Source organism: Perca flavescens, chromosome 21 (genome assembly GCF_004354835.1).
Source record: "Perca flavescens isolate YP-PL-M2 chromosome 21, PFLA_1.0, whole genome shotgun sequence".
Lineage (NCBI taxonomy): Eukaryota > Metazoa > Chordata > Actinopteri > Perciformes > Percidae > Perca > Perca flavescens.
This window is the reverse complement of record NC_041351.1, coordinates 4,137,949-4,153,806: the sequence shown is the minus strand read 5'-3', so window position 1 is coordinate 4,153,806 and position 15,858 is coordinate 4,137,949. Positions and strand designations below refer to the sequence as shown.

The following is a 15,858-nucleotide window of genomic DNA, read 5'->3' as shown; positions in this document are numbered from 1 at the left end:
ACACTGTAACAGTATTAGTGGTTCCTTTGTACTTTGCTGCCCCCCTTCATGTTATTCAAGGGGGGTGAGAAATGAGATTCAGCCAATGCTGCTGCTGCATTGAACCGTTTTCACCACCAGATGTCCCCACACACCACTTACACTCCACACACACACACACACACACACACACACACACACGCTACATGTTTCAGTTCTCAAATCTTTATTTTACACACAAAATGACGAGAGAGATAAGTGGATGCATTAGAACAGTAGTTTATGAGCTATAGCAAGCAAGCTGTGTGTGTGTGTGTGTGTGTGTGTGTGTGTGTGTGTGTGTGTGTGTGTGTGTGTGTGTGTGTGTGTGTTTGTGTGTTTGTGTGTGTGCGCGCGCTGCCAGTATGCGTGCGCTGCCTGTATGCTTGCGCAAGAGAGAGAGTTTGAGAGAGAGATAAAGACAGAGACAGAGAGACGGAGGAGAGAACGACACAGAGATAGAGAGAGAGAGAGAGAGAGAGAGAGAGAGAGAGAGAACGATCCCAGCAGTCCGATCGTTGGAAAGCGCTCCCGTAAACTTTTTAATTTCCATTTGATTGGTCGTGAACTAGTTTGTAAACCAGTCGGATGAGGTTTTCTATGAGATTTTCCGAAGAGCAGACACTTTTTGTGTGACTTTACTCTCTGTCTCTCCCTTTTTTCCTCTTTTTTGTTGATTTGGCGCAGTTTGGAGCAGGTGGAGAAGCGTTTCAGAGATCGACAACCAGTCTGCCGACAACATACAGGTAGTTACAGTAACACTTCAGACTCATCAGAGTATAATATAATAGTATAATAGAATAGTCTTAAAATCAGGCGAATTATCTGCTTCTGGTTTTAAGATTTGACTGTTTGTCCGTAGCTATGAAGAGATAGGCCTATATTCCCATAAGCCTAAACAAATATTTGTATTCAACATGATCGCGTTGCTGCGTTTTATTAAAAATACAGGCTACTTTAAGTGCGCAATAACTACACTTTGTGCCATTTCTGTCAATGTTAAAGGAGCAGAGGAAGTGTGTGTGTGTGTGTGTGTGTGTGTGTGTGTGTGTGTGTGTGTGTGTGTGTGTGTGTGTGTGTGTGTGTGTGTGTGTGTGCGTGAAACTGTGTTTAATGGTTCCGATGCATAAATGGGTCATTGATGCGAGAACAGATCTGCTGCTTAAATGGGCTAAAGCGTACATAGCTGTAGTGAAGAGGAATACAGCATCTAGATGTGTCATAACTGGACTTTTTTGAGGGGGAAAAAGTATTTTTTTTGTGTGCACATTATCATCAATCATCCCCAGCTGCAGCCAACAGATGTAGCCTACCTGTGTTTTGTATGAAAGCCACTGAAACTGAGCAAAACAGATGAATATGAAAATATTATAGATGAGATTGATTCCATCCAGGGCCGGATACATCTTCTAGAGAAGTGGTTTCCAAACTTTTTCACATCAAGCACCCCCAAACTGAGACAAATTCGACCGTAGGCCCCCATTTGATAAGGATCTGATAGGATTTTTGCTTTTAGATTGTTTTTACAGAAAGTGTATGAACCCCATCGCCTAAAATAGTCACACATTCTGTCATTGTGTTGCTTATGGATGGAATTATAGATCCCGGCCCCCATTTTGAAAAGCACGATTCTAGGGAACCCTGGGGCAAAAATCAGCTGTGTGACATATTCATATATTATATAATTCTTCTAAACCCCTGTGCGTTGCTTGGTTTTATTTTGCGTTTAAGTACAGGATGCTCAACGAAAGAGACACATGGAAGCTAGATTTTGACACCGGCCCCTCAACAAGTTACAAAACGTAATTCCAGTTTACATTATATTGCGTTTCAGTTGTTCACATTACCAGCGGTGGAATGTAACAGTGCATTTACTCAAGTGCTGTGCTTAAGTACAAATTTGAAGTACTTGTACTTGAGTCTTTTCTTTTCATGCCACTTTCTTCTTCTACTCGCCAACTTTCAGAGAGAAATATTGTACTTTTCACTCCACTACATTCATCTGACAGCTTTAGTTGTTAGTTAATTTAAAAATTAAGCTTTTTGCACAAAGACATGTAGTTAAAAAATACGGTGTTTTAATTATAAATTAAACTTACCCATATATAGGCCTACAAGTCCAGCTGAAATGATTAGGCGATCAAACACTTCGATCGCTTCCATTTTCTAAAAATGGGAGGATTTTTCTGAATATTTTTACTTTTAATACTTTAAGTACAGTGGACAAGTCTGAGACCTATAATGTGAACAATTCAATTGAAAAACAAAGTGAACAAGGGGGAAAAATAAAACATAAAACCTTACAATAACCTGGTTGCATACGTAAGTGTGCACACCCTCTTATAACTGGGGATGTGGCTGTGTTCAGAATGAACCAATCACATTCAAACTCGTGTTAAATAGAAGTCATGACACACCTGCCGTCATTTAAAGTGACTCTGATTAATCACAAATACATTTCAGCTGTTCTAGTACGATCTTCCTGACATTTTCTTAGTTGCAGGAGAAGGGTACAAAATCATTTTTATGTCCACTGTACATTCTCCTGATGATGCTTACATCATTTACTTAAGTAACATTTTCAATGCAGGACTTTTACTTGTAACAGAGTATTTGTACAGTGCGGTAGAGCTGGGCAATATATCAATATTATATCAATATCGTGATATGATACTGGATATTATCTTAGATTTTGGATATGATATCGTAATATCGTAATATGGCATAAGTGTTGTCTTTTCCTGGTTTTACAAGCTGCATTACAGTAAAGTGATGTCATTTTCTGAACTTACCAGACTGTTGTAACTGTTCTATTATTCACCTTTACCCACTTAGTCATTATATCCACATTACGGATGATTATTTATTTAAACTCTCATTGTGTAAATATTTTGTGAAAGCACCAATAGCCAACACAACAATATCGTTGCGGTATAGATATCGAGGTATTTGGTCAAAAATATCGTGATATTTGATTTTCGCCATATCGCCCAGCCCTTCAGTGTGGTATTAGTACTTTTACTTAAGTGAAGGATCTGAATACTTCTTTGATGACTGCACATTACTGAATGGGAGTCTGGGGTCTCCAAACATTGTGTTGATTGGATTAACAGTAAGACATCTAAACTGTTGTTGAGAACACAATCTGGCCACAAAGGTGCATTTAGTAGCTGTTGATGAGCTTTCAATCACATCTTGATCTTTTCCCTTTATGCGATAGTGACAGGGGATAGACAGGAAAGGGGGGAGAGAAGGGGGGGTGACAGGCTGCAAAGGACTTAGCCTGCATGGGGTGCACGCTCTCACTGGATGAGCTAGAGGCTGCCCCACACATCTTGGTCTTTATCAGCGGGTGGAGTTTAGCCAGTGTTAATGGGACTGCAGATTCGTCATCCATGTCGGCTCAAAGGTTTTGACCAGCCATATTTTAGGAGACATGATAGTTAGCAGAGGTGTGAATCTTCACTGGTCTCACGATTCGATACGACTACGATTATTGAATTGTTTCGATATCATATTATAAATTACCACACATGGTTTTCATCAACAAATTCAAGAAGTCAGATATATATGAACTCCCATTTTTATTGTATCTGCTCTTAAAAAAGACACTTCCTGTATGTAGGGAGTCTAAACACAGCAGACAAAAGGCAGAAACAAAAAAAAGCAATAATCAATATTGGTCTGTCTCTGCATCGATGCAGAATCGTCTAGGTCCATCGATGCAACAATTCATTCCAATGCCCCTTATATTAAGGCAAGCTCTTCCTGCTGATTTTTTTGAAAGTTTTCCACCGGTGGCAACTTGTACAACCATACTATACTTACATAATATTGGCCTATTCCACATGTCTTAATCAGAAAATGCTGCATTTGGAATAAGGCCTAATTCGGAATATCCAACATTTTAATTTGGAATATTGTTAAATTATGAATATTAGTGCAACATTAGTGTGCATGTAAACTTTCACTTTCATTGTTATTTGATTCATTTGTTTGGATTTTGATTAAGTATTCTAGGAATCAAAGGTTTCACTTTCCATATGAAGGCTTTAGCTCTGCATTTTTTTGTATAAACACAAAACAAAGAAAGTTCTCAGTTTGATGAGTCAGGCAAAGTCTTCCCAGCTGGGAGTCTTTAGTCTTATTTTCATCTACTTTAGCTTAACATGAACCTGTTGAGGTATTTGGAAAGCCAAACCGCTGCCTTGATCTTTCATTTTTTTTTCATACTGGAATGAAAGTCTGCCTTGTGGTCCTACCTTGAGCATTCAGGAATTGCAAACATGCCATCAAACGGTTAGTTGATGGCTAGAGCTTTTGATGATAACAAAGGGTGAACTGACTAAAGAGTGGGACCTGTGTTAATACAGAGTCTCCCGCAGGTCTCTGTTTCTCTGTTTGACATGCCTGGAATCTAAAAAAGAACACTGGAGCAGCTTCAATACTGTGCGTGTGATTAGAGGTCACACCCATATAATTAGTTTATTATGAGGGACTGATGGCAGCACTCCCAAAGCCACCAAACAAAGGGACCAACCAAATCTGGGTTTGTGGAGAACCAGAAAAGGTTGATTTCGTCGATCCAGAAAGACCCTTGTCGTGATTGAGTCACAGAAGTTCAAAAGAGTGGATGTCCGCACACACACTTTTATCGATTTGGCTCAGAGACTGTACCCCGGTTCAGAGTAATTCAATCAGACGGGGACAAAAAGAGCCAGACACAGCAAATAGAGACAAGACAGGAACTGTGGAGATGTTAATTCACAAAGCAGACAAAGTTCCATTCTGATTTATGCTCAATAACATCATAAAAGTACCACTGATGTGCCACTTTTTCATTTGATATGTGCATCATTTAAACTACACTTCAACCCGCAGCACTTTAGGTTTAATGCACTTTAACCTCTTTGACTCAGATGTTATCGTATATGTACAGAAACAATATTTGTCGACAGACCCGATTAATGATTAACATCAAAGTTGGGGAAAAGTCAAGAATGTGACATTCCTTTGACATTTTTAGTGGCTAGTTGAGTAATTTCTTATGGCATAATTTCTGTGTAAACATGACAACAAAGGTTTGAATCCCAGGTGTTGCTGTGTGTATACTGACTCATGTAAGTGTAATATTTGCCTAATTGGGTGTACAGTTTCTTGTACAGCATTGGTGACGTCTTTGAATCTTTGTTAAGATCAGTCCACATCGGACGTTTCTCAGATTCTCCCTGTTTGTCCGTCTATACAGGTGCTGTAAGGATCCCAGAACAAATCGTCCAAATTGAACTCTCTCTCCCAGTGGCCATGGCTGCCAACGTCACCACCAATGGTTGCGGCCCTAACTTGGACTCCCTCTATTACAACCTTTGCGACCTGAATGCGGTGTGGGGCATCGTGCTGGAGGCCTTCGCGGCTGCTGGCATTGTCTTCTCCTTTGTGCTTTTCATCTCGCTGCTGGCCAACGTGCCCTTCACGCAAGACAAGAACCGCAAGCGATCTGTGTCCCTCAACGCCTGGTTCCTGATCTTCACCGCCGGTCTCTTCTGCCTGACCTTCGCCTTCATCGTGGGAAAGGACTTCTCCACCTGCGCCTCGCGGAGGTTCCTCTTCGGGGTGCTGTTTGGCGGCTGCTTCGCCTGCCTCCTGATGCAGTGCGTGAGGCTGAACATCCTCGCCAGGCGGGACAGCGGGCCCCGGGCTTGGGTTTTATGTCTAGGGGCACTGGGGTTGTGGCTGGTGGAGGTAGTCATCAACACGGAGTGGCTGATCATCACAGTGGTGCGCCACCCACAGGGGCCACTCAACGCCACAGCCGGAACTAGCAGAGCCACGGCCACGCCTTGCAACATCGCCAACGAGGACTTCGTCATGGCGCTGATCTACGTCATGACCCTGATCCTCGCTGTGGTGGTGGCAAGTCTGACCATCATGGCAGGCAAACACAATAAGTGGAAGAAGGACGGCGCCTTCATCCTTATAAGCAGCTTGTTCTCTGTGGGTATTTGGGTGGCGTGGATCGTCATGTACGTCTACGGGAATCAGATGAGAGGGGGCCCCACATGGGATGATCCCACCTTGGCCATCGCTTTAGTGGCGAACGCATGGGTGTTCCTGATCCTCTACACAATTCCTGACATCTGCAATTTGACCAGCGATGATGAAAGCCAGCAAAGCCTCGGGCAAGACATGTACCCAAGCCGAGGAGTCGGCTACGAGACGATCCTGAAGGAGCAGAGCTCCCAGAACATGTTCATGGAAAATAAGGCTTTCTCTATGGATGAGACCAACCAAGGTACAGTCAGCATCGGATTGTTTATTTCATCTTATAGACCCAATCGCAATATATGTTTACAATAACTTCCGGGTTGAAAGCTGCGTCCGGTACATACAATTTAACAGCACTTATCAAACTGGGACAATGAACAAATGGATATACTCTCATGTAGAGCTGGGCAATATATCAATATTATATCAATATTGTGATACGAGACTAGATATCGTCTTAGATTTTGGATATCGTAATATCTTAATATGGCATAAGTGTCTTTTTCTGGTTTTAAAGGCTGCATTACAGTAGAGTGATGTACTTTTCTGAACTTACCAGACTGTTGTAGCTGTTCCATTAGTTGCATTTACCCACTTTGTCATTATATCCACATTACTGATGATTATTTATCAAAAATCTCATTGTGTAAATATTTAGCGAAAGCACCAATAGTCAACACTAGAATATCATTGCTGTATCAATATTGAGCTATTTGGTCAAAAAAAACGTGATATTTGATTTTCTCCATATCACCCAGCCCTACTCTCATGTCCTTCATCTAAAATACATGTTTGATGCTTTCATATAGTATGTCAACACTTTCACTAACGTTAGCTTGGAAAGTTAATTTAAAAAAATGACACCACCCAAACTAGCAGTCAGTCGACACGGCGGTGTGATGTCACTGTTTGTAACTCTAGATTTGGTTTATCAAAAACACTTTTTGGACCCACGTTTTGTTTGGGGAACATCTGGTAACATTGTACACTCCGTCCTTTGTCCTTGCATTGGCTGTGCATTAGAATATCACAAAATATACAGAATGACCTTTTACAGATGCGTGATGATTGAAATTTTAAGACCACAAAAACATCCCAACAGACCGATTACCTTGCAAAATGTCCTGAAAAGGTTGTTTTGCATCTACATGCTGACCCCACAGAATGTGATATGCTGCTGTTCAAGTCCCGAGCTGATGCAGTAAAAACGCCACAAAGCTCAGCACCAAAGTCTGTCACCTCGCAGCTCGCTGCTGATCATCAGGGCTGCTGGTGGAGTCAGTGGATAATCATAGAGGATGAAGTAGACGCTGAGACCCGTCTGTCAGCTTGTGTCACTGTGGTGTAGACGTGGAAAGCAACTATTTATATATTTGATTATTTCCATTCTGGGAGAACCCACAACATCTTTCTAACAGCTGGAGTTCATAGATTGATCTTTGGCATTCAACATGATATAAATATGGCTGTTACGCAGTGAAATCTTCCAAGATTAATCGATTAATTGATTACTTGTCAACTATTAAATTAATCTGCAACTATTTTGCCAATCGATAAATCGATTTGAGTCATTGTCTTATAGAAAAAAAAGTAAAACTTGATTCCTAGCTTGTTAAATGTGAAGATTTTCTAGTTTCTTCCCTAATCTGTGACAGTAATCTGAATATCTTTGAGTTGTAGACAAAACAAGACATTTGAGGACGTCATGTTGGGACATTTTATAGACCAAACAACTAATGGATTAATCAATTAAACAGAATTATCGACAATGAATAATCATTAGTTGCAGCCCTAATTTTTAGGAACTCTGATAAACAGCCTCGCTGCCCAGTGACCAATTTACGTATAGACATTATTGAACATGTTTGACACCTTACTGAAACTAAAGATTATTCTGTTTTCAAGTCTCGATGAACCCTAAACGCTGTTCGCACAGCTGTTGTGTGATATGAAAATGCTCAGATCTGAGTTTATGATGCATCGTTTGACCTCAGCCTTAATCATTAACTCCCCAGTTAACTCCCTAACTTAACTTCTTTCCTCATATTGTGAGGTATGACTAAAAAGTCAATAATATTTGACGCCAGCACCGGGACAGAAAAAGCCGACCAACCTTCTGGTCACATTGCTTTCCCCAGAGTTGCAGTCAGGTAATGAGTTCTCTGAATCACTCCTGTTAATGAGTGTCTAGGCTCCCTATCCCACATGTAAGCACTGCCACTCCAACTCCCACCAGCAACATCACACCTCATGTTTGCATTGTTCCCACGGAAACTGAGGTGTGGCAACAGTTTCATCCGAAGGGAAAAATAGTTGAAGCTTGGATCAGCAAAATGTGACAAAGTCATCTCTCACGTCCATCTCTACTGGGTGTTTCTACAGGATACATCACTGAAATCACAAACGACAGATAGAAGGACAGAGCAGCCTCGGGCTCTCGTTTGGCTGATGAAGTGCTGCTTATCTTCAGTGATTGTAATATAAAGATTTAAGAGATGGTTGCTGGTGGAGCACTTAAAAGGCCCTAAAGATATCGCATGCGTTGTGTTGTCTCTGTTGTCCATTACAGGGTCCAAGCCGGTGTCTCCATACAGCGGCTACACCGGTCAGCTGCGGAGTTCAGTCTACCAGCCCACTGAGCTGGCGATCATCAGCAAAGGAGTGGGAAATGTGAGTATACACCCAAGTGTATTGGTTTACACAGGCACACCTGAATGTGGCATGATCAGGCACATTTTTAGCTGGTTCACATGCACTCATATATCCTGTTGTAGGCAAATTATTATTGAAATGAAGACACTTTCCAGGAAGTATTTTGAAGCATTCAAAACAAATTCAACACAGCGATGGTGTGTTTAACATTTTTTCCCACGCATTGGTGTCCAAGTGACTAATATGAAAGGAAATCTTTGAAATTGGTCTAGTATTGAGCATGACCGCTGTAACCGGCAGCCACAAACCAGGCTGCAATGTAACCATATAGGGCAAATGTTCACCGTCAGCGTGCTGTTTTTGCTGCTGACAGGCTCCGATTATTATTCCAAGTGTCTCACAACATTATGGAAAGGATCCCTACAGAGATGGACCTTTTGGTTAAAGAGTAAGATCCTATTTGTTTAACCACAAACAGCTCTGAAATCACCGTTTCCAAACCCACTGTACTCAATGTAAAAATAATCAGGACTTTTAGCATGTACAGAGCCAGCATATTTTCACATTTAAATGGGTGAATTGAACCAAATCGGAGTGGTGATTGTTGGAACAGTGGAAAGATGAACCAAGACAGCTTTGGGTATTTTTGGTTTTATTTTTGTTGACTTTGAATGAAGTGTGTTTTATGACGAGGAAATTACTGTTTATTTACATGGAGCCTGGTGAGTTTGCCGATTGTGAATTCGGAGCTGTTTCATGTTAAACAAAAAGGATCTTACTCTTTAACAAAAAGGTCTATCTCTGACAGGATCGTTTCCATAATGTTGTCAGACACTTAGAATAATAATCTGAGCCTGTCAGCCGCAAAAACAGCACTTTTAGTGGACGAACATTTATGGTTCACAGTTGCCCATTAACACCACATTGCAGCTTGTTTCGCCAAGCGTTCTCGCTTCGTACTGGACCAACTTCAAAGATTGTTGTTCCCATCAGTCACTTAGACACAAAGGACTCTATCTTGCACATGGCGCAGCGTGGCACAAAACCCACAGTGCCCACATCATTTACAGTAAAAAGCAAATGCAGCTGTGCCCATCTTTGCGCCCATGGGCGTGCTGGTCTTACAGGGAGGTGTGTTCAGGTAAATTCTTGATGTATTACTATATTGAGGCAGTGGGAAGTGCTTACGCCATTAACCAACAAAAACCTGGTCTAAAGTCAATAACGCAGCATTTCATTGTTTAACAGCGCATTAGTAAAATGTGCCTAGGCTCATGCACAGCGTGTGCACACTATGCTTGTTACACACACAGGGACGCACAGCAGCACACAAACATGCAGAAGATTACAAATAAAAATATTACGGTGCAAATCCTCCATCATAACAGCAATGCGCCAAGGTCCAAACGTGCCTGGCTTTTAAAGGGAATGGGAGATGATCTCTGATTGGTTTATTGCATGTTACGCCCAAAACACACCTCTGATTAATGAAGACACTAAGTACAACCCTTTGAACCATGCGGCCGGCGCACAGACCCTTTTTATCGCCGTGAAACTAGCAAAAGTGGATTTGGACAGGCCCTAAACGCACCTGCACCAGGCGCTCCACACCGTGCGCTCAGATCGTTAAAATAGGGCCCTAAAACATGTTGAAAGGTTGAAAAAAAAACAAAGTTACCCTTTAAGCACAATATGTGCAAGATGTTAGTCTTACTTGTTCAGCTAATTACAGCAAAGCTGTATCTGATATCAGACGAGTCTGGATATGCTATGTACCACATTGAATGAGGAGTTGATACAATTTAAGGACAATATTAAGTGTATGAAAAGATGTACTTTGTACCACTATTGTGGTAAATTATAGTTTTAATTGTCTTTATTTTAGGCGTAGTGCCGTTTGCAAATTTCACTCAGAGACAATGTTTTCTTTATGTGAGGTATGTCAGATATTAAGCCTTTTAAAAATCCAGACCCATCTTTTAAATTTCAAATGAATCAGATTCACGTCAGCTAGTTTGTTGTCCCTTTTGTGGAAGAGGTGGTCACATATACCATCCCCTCCCTCATTTCTTGAATGTTTTTGTCATGGGCCCATGTTATGACTTCACGCAGCACCCTCCGGACGTATCCTATACCACAGCCATTCCCAGAGCTTCCACCCACTCTGCAGCCAACAGCGGGAGCAGCACGCTCTCGGCACACACCGAGAGCGGGAACACCGCACACACACAGACAAACGGAAATAGCGTAGGTGGTGTCCTGAACCCCCCCCTCCTCCTCCGCCTCTGTGCCTATCGACCCCTCAGCACCTGCTGTATCCATAGTAACTTCTTCTACAGGTTGACCATGAATAACTTCTTTGTCTGGGTTTTCTCACTCTCTTTCAAGGCCTCTTGTCTTTTACCTCGCTTGCTCATTGGACTCAGTGCACACTGTACTTCTTCCATCTGTTTTCTACCTACAATGCAAGACTATGTTGGTGCTAAGGGGCAACTTTGATTTGACATGATTTGTCTCTTTCTGTTCTTATGGTAGTCTAGTCTTTTCGATATTTCTATGTATATTTTTTAAAGGAATACCTCACTGAAAACCTACTGTGTTTTTCGAGTACGAAACCTCTGACTTTAAGGTGGCTGTAGAAAGTTTGTAGTGCTCTGATTCAGGGAGGACGGCACCAGTAGTCAGTTTGGATTCACAGCCGTTACAATGTATGCCAATGGGACAAAGGTTCTTCCAGAAGCTATTTACACATAGATTATTCCTCTGCTTTCATGGTATGCTCTTAGTATATTTAAAGGTCCCATGACATGGTGCTCTTTGAGTGCTTTTATATAGACCTTAGTGGTCCCCTAATACTGTATCTGAAGTCTCTTTTATATAGGCCTTAGTGGTCCCCTAATACTGTATCTGAAGTCTCTTTTATATAGGCCTTAGTGGTCCCCTAATACTGTATCTGAAGTCTCTTTTATATAGGCCTTAGTGGTCCCCTAATACTGTATCTGAAGTCTCTTTTATATAGGCCTTAGTGGTCCCCTAATACTGTATCTGAAGTCTCTTTTATATAGACCTTAGTGGTCCCCTAATACTGTATCTGAAGTCTCTTTTATATAGGCCTTAGTGGTCCCCTAATACTGTATCTGAAGTCTCTTTTATATAGGCCTTAGTGGTCCCCTAATACTGTATCTGAAGTCTCTTTTATATAGACCTTAGTGGTCCCCTAATACTGTATCTGAAGTCTCTTTCCCGAAATTCAGCCTTGGTGCAGAATTACAGTCACTAGAGCCAGTCCCACAATGAGCTTTCCTTAGGATGTACCATTTCTGTGTCTGTAGCTATTGAGGAGGAGAGGGGGGGGGGGGGGGCAAGGTGGAGGGTGGGGGTGTGGCCTTGACCAACTGCCACTTTGCTCGTTTGAAAGTCATGATGTCTCTCTCTCTCTCTCATGGGTGGGCCAAATTCTCTGGATGGGCAAAGCAGAGAAAGAGGAGGTAACCTTGCTCCTTATGACCTCATAAGGAGAAGATTCCTGATTGGTCCATCTGAGCTTTCATTTTCTCAAAGGCAGAGCAGGATACCCAGGGCTCGGTTTACACCTATCACCATTTCTAGCCACTGGGGGACCATAGGCAGGCTGGGGGAACTCATATTAATGTTAAAAAACCTCATAAAGTGAAATTTTCATGCCATGGGACCTTTAAAATGTATACATAGTAGGGCTGTCAAAATGAACGCGATAAAAACGAGTTATTAATTCCTGTGGCGCACGATTAACACACGCATGTTTTGTGATTTGGGCCTTGGGCGGCTTCGTGGGTTTAGAAAATCAGCAGTAATTGAGTCTCAAATACCACGTGACGTGACCATTGAAAACTTATGATAAGTAATAAAAAAGTATGTTTAAAAGTAATGTGAAGTTAACTATGGACATTAATCAAGACTATGGGCCTAATTTACTAACACTAGTGCAGTTTGCGCTGCGTCTGTTTGTGCAAGTTCGGTAATAGCGCACGCTATGCTTCCACATTTTGCGTAGTATTTATCAACCCTGACACCCATCAGGCAATCAGCGTCTTTCTCCGCCCACTATACCGTAAATTGCACTGTAGCAAAGCGGTACTAGTACTATGATATGACTGAGTGAAGACTGCGATATTCCCACTTCTATTGCTATGACTGTTTGAAATGATCCTGATGCCAATAATTGTAATGTAGCGAGGAGTTTAACAACTGCTGGAATGTAATGTGAACGCTGAGTGGGAGATTCAATGTCATCTTTGATTTCTTCCAGTAACTCTAATACTGCATGGCTGCTTGATCTGTAACGCTAAATGATGTTGTGTTCACTGACAAAGTGTGATTCTTGTGTTAAAAATATTTTCAGCCTCGCCCATGTCTTCGTCTTGCTCAAATTACTGTTGCCATTTCACCAGCGGCATAAAGGTCTACGAGGAAACTCGATTGCGGCTGGTTTAGACCTGCTTTTAAGAGGCGGAGAATTTCCCCCGCAGAATAGAGACGCAATCTTACTGACAGTCTTTGTAAATACCACGGAATATATAATAAGGTGCACTTTGCGCTTATCCTCCCACCTTTTTGGGTGGAACTCCCACTTTCCCCACGACCCTCCCACGAACGCATATTGAAAGCGCAACTTGTCTCTTCTCGCTCATGTGGCAGACAATCTGCGATTTTACCCAAGTGCCCCCTGTTTGTAAATAGCCCGCATCGGTTACGTGCGTCTTTGCGACCAATTCGCGCCTGGAAACAGGCGCAAAAATGGCTTGATAAATCTAGCCCTATATATTTTAAGCGATCCACAGCCCTATAAAGTATAGCCTGTGTTCGCCAAATGTGTCTGTAGCAGAGTTAGCTCTGTTTCTCCCCCAAAATGCAAATACATTTGCAACTGTGATACTGTAACTGAAAACAGCTAACCACACTAGGAACAAAGCCATATTTAGCTGTATTTCTCTTAAAAAATCAGTCAAACATATAGCAAGAATACACTAATAAGGATATTTCTTTTTTCCCCCACCAAACTAGTGCTGTGTCTGAAATCCCCCATTCCCTTCACGATAAATACTAAATTCATAACTCTATCTACTATGTTTGCAAGCAAAAACTAGTGTAGATAATTTGGAAGCTACTTTTTTTGTTCAATGAGGGGAGGTTTGAAAACAAAAATAACATAACACAAGTCAATACAGTGTACTAGGAATCAGACTTGTTCCGGGTGACGTTTTGAGTCTACTGTACTGTGTCTGTTGTGAATTCAAGCTGCTGTCCTTCACGAATGAGCGAGCCTTTCAGAGCCACCTTTCTAGTTGATACTGTAAACAGGTTGTCAGTGGAGTTTCCATTGCTGTGTAATCAACAACTCTACCGTCTCTCTTCCTTTTGCAGGGGAACGGCCCGCATAGGACGGTCCAGTGGTGAAAAACGCCACGACGCTCGCCAAAACACCCGTCGAAATAACTCTTGAGTTCATTTGCACCCGCTGACTGTATGTTTGCTGTTCTCCATGGTTCCCTAAGCTGGTTCTAAGAGGAATCCTTCAGCCCAGACATGTGGAGGTGAGCGCTGGGTCACCCTCCCCTCCCCACTGATGGAAAACAGCTAAACCTTTCTATTGACTGGGTTTTACCAATGTGCCGCTGGGTATGAGATGGTGTAGAGCTTCATTTGGAAGTCAAAGCGAGGGGATTTGCTGCAGAACAAAGACTTTTTGCGGACCGTGAGCTCTCTGCTGGAGCCAATCACACAGATGAAGAGTGACGGACGAGCTACCAGCGCATATATAGCATTCACGTGCACACACACACACGTGTAAAAAATGCACCCCCTTTTCCCCCTACACACACCATAAATAACCTTTTATAGCCTTTACTGCAGCAGCAGAAACAGTGGAATAAAAAAACACTATTAGAAGGATTGCATTCACTTCCACACAAAAAAATTATATTATGCACAAGTGTAATTATAGGAGTCAATAAATATTTTTGTGCCTGGATTGTGAATAGTGTTTATAACCACAAAGTTAACACGTAAAACTGAGCTACTGGTGTTGAATTAATGTAAATATATGTTGTTAATGTGTCAACGGTTCTACACTGCATGGAAGCATTGTGTGAATGCGTATATTTAATGCTATTTATAGCACCAGTGTGTGCTATTTAATTATTTTATCTAATTTCTACCAATCAAACAATCACGAGAACCGAGAGCTGAAATCACGCCTGTGATTAGCTTGTTTCACTCTCTATGTCATTTCTATTCTATATCATTCTTCCTAAAAAAAAAAAACATATTATGTGATGCTTTTGTGTCCATATATTCCTAAATAAATATGTATCTACTGCTTTGCCTGGCCGTACAATTTGAGAATCTTGTCATTTTAAGTTACCTCTTAATTAAGTCTGAGTCTTAAACTGTGTAGGAAACCGTTCCCTTTCACGGATTTAGTGCACAATATAGCGTGTTCGCCATTTTGTAGTGGTGATTGAATTCTCCGCGGTTAATTTCATTCACTATATTCCTACTTACTTACTGCCCATTATGCCTGTTGGCTTGTTGGGTAGCAACAAAGGATTTCCACTCTTGTCTGTTTTGGGCCAGTGTCTTTATAGAGCCCCAGGTGTGATGTAGGGTCTTCAGCTCTCCCTCCACAGTCCTGCGCCAGGTATTTCCATTTCCATCGCCTTCTCATAATGATGGTAGCCATTCACTATATAGCCTAGCATAAAATACCCACAATGCACTGCTAATTTGAGTATACATACGATGTACCCTACATTTTACTCTTGTATACCACAATGCATCGCGGCCGTGTTTTCCCCGAGGAGAAGAAGAAGCAGAAATCACTGCAAAAACTGAAAAGGAAAAATGGAGCATGCTTTTGTTTATAATAATTAGGGCTGCTCCCTCTTAGTCGATTAGTCGACTAATCGGTCGTTTTGGTCTTAGTCAACTTAGATCTCTTTAGTCCATTAGTCATGTTTGATGCTTTTTTCATGCTGAATGACTTATTTCCAAGAACCGTACGAGCACATCTCTGGTAAACACAAGAATTAAAGTGGTGCTTTTGCATGACTCTTTGCGGAGAAACTCAGATTTACAGATCTGTCGAATAAATCAACTAATCGA

The 15,858-nt window shown here is 41.6% G+C and overlaps 1 protein-coding gene across 3 annotated transcripts; it reads left to right on the top strand.

Annotated features, from left to right (window-relative positions):
- Positions 1 to 519: 519 nt before the first annotated feature.
- Positions 520 to 15,614, top strand: gprc5c (G protein-coupled receptor, class C, group 5, member C). Of its 3 annotated transcripts, XM_028566883.1 has the most exons (5): positions 520 to 764; positions 5,267 to 6,310; positions 8,633 to 8,733; positions 10,828 to 10,962; positions 14,119 to 15,614. In XM_028566883.1, the coding sequence occupies exons 2-5, from the start codon at positions 5,323 to 5,325 to the stop codon at positions 14,149 to 14,151; spliced, it is 1,257 nt and encodes a 418-aa protein (XP_028422684.1). In that variant the 5' UTR covers positions 520 to 764; positions 5,267 to 5,322; the 3' UTR covers positions 14,152 to 15,614. The 3 variants fall into 3 exon arrangements, with proteins under 3 accessions (XP_028422684.1, XP_028422685.1, XP_028422683.1); XM_028566884.1 differs by lacking the exon at positions 10,828 to 10,962; XM_028566882.1 differs by lacking the exons at positions 10,828 to 10,962; positions 14,119 to 15,614 and having other exon boundaries at positions 8,633 to 9,099.
- The last annotated feature ends 244 nt before the right edge of the window (positions 15,615 to 15,858 follow it).

Coding starts and splice junctions, on each gene's coding strand:
- gprc5c (XM_028566882.1), top strand. CDS start 5,323: ATGGCTGCCAACGTCACCACCAATGGTTGCGGCCCTAACTTGGACTCC. Junction 6,311..8,632: donor TATGGATGAGACCAACCAAG/GTACAGTCAGCA, acceptor TGTCCATTACAG/GGTCCAAGCCGGTGTCTCCA.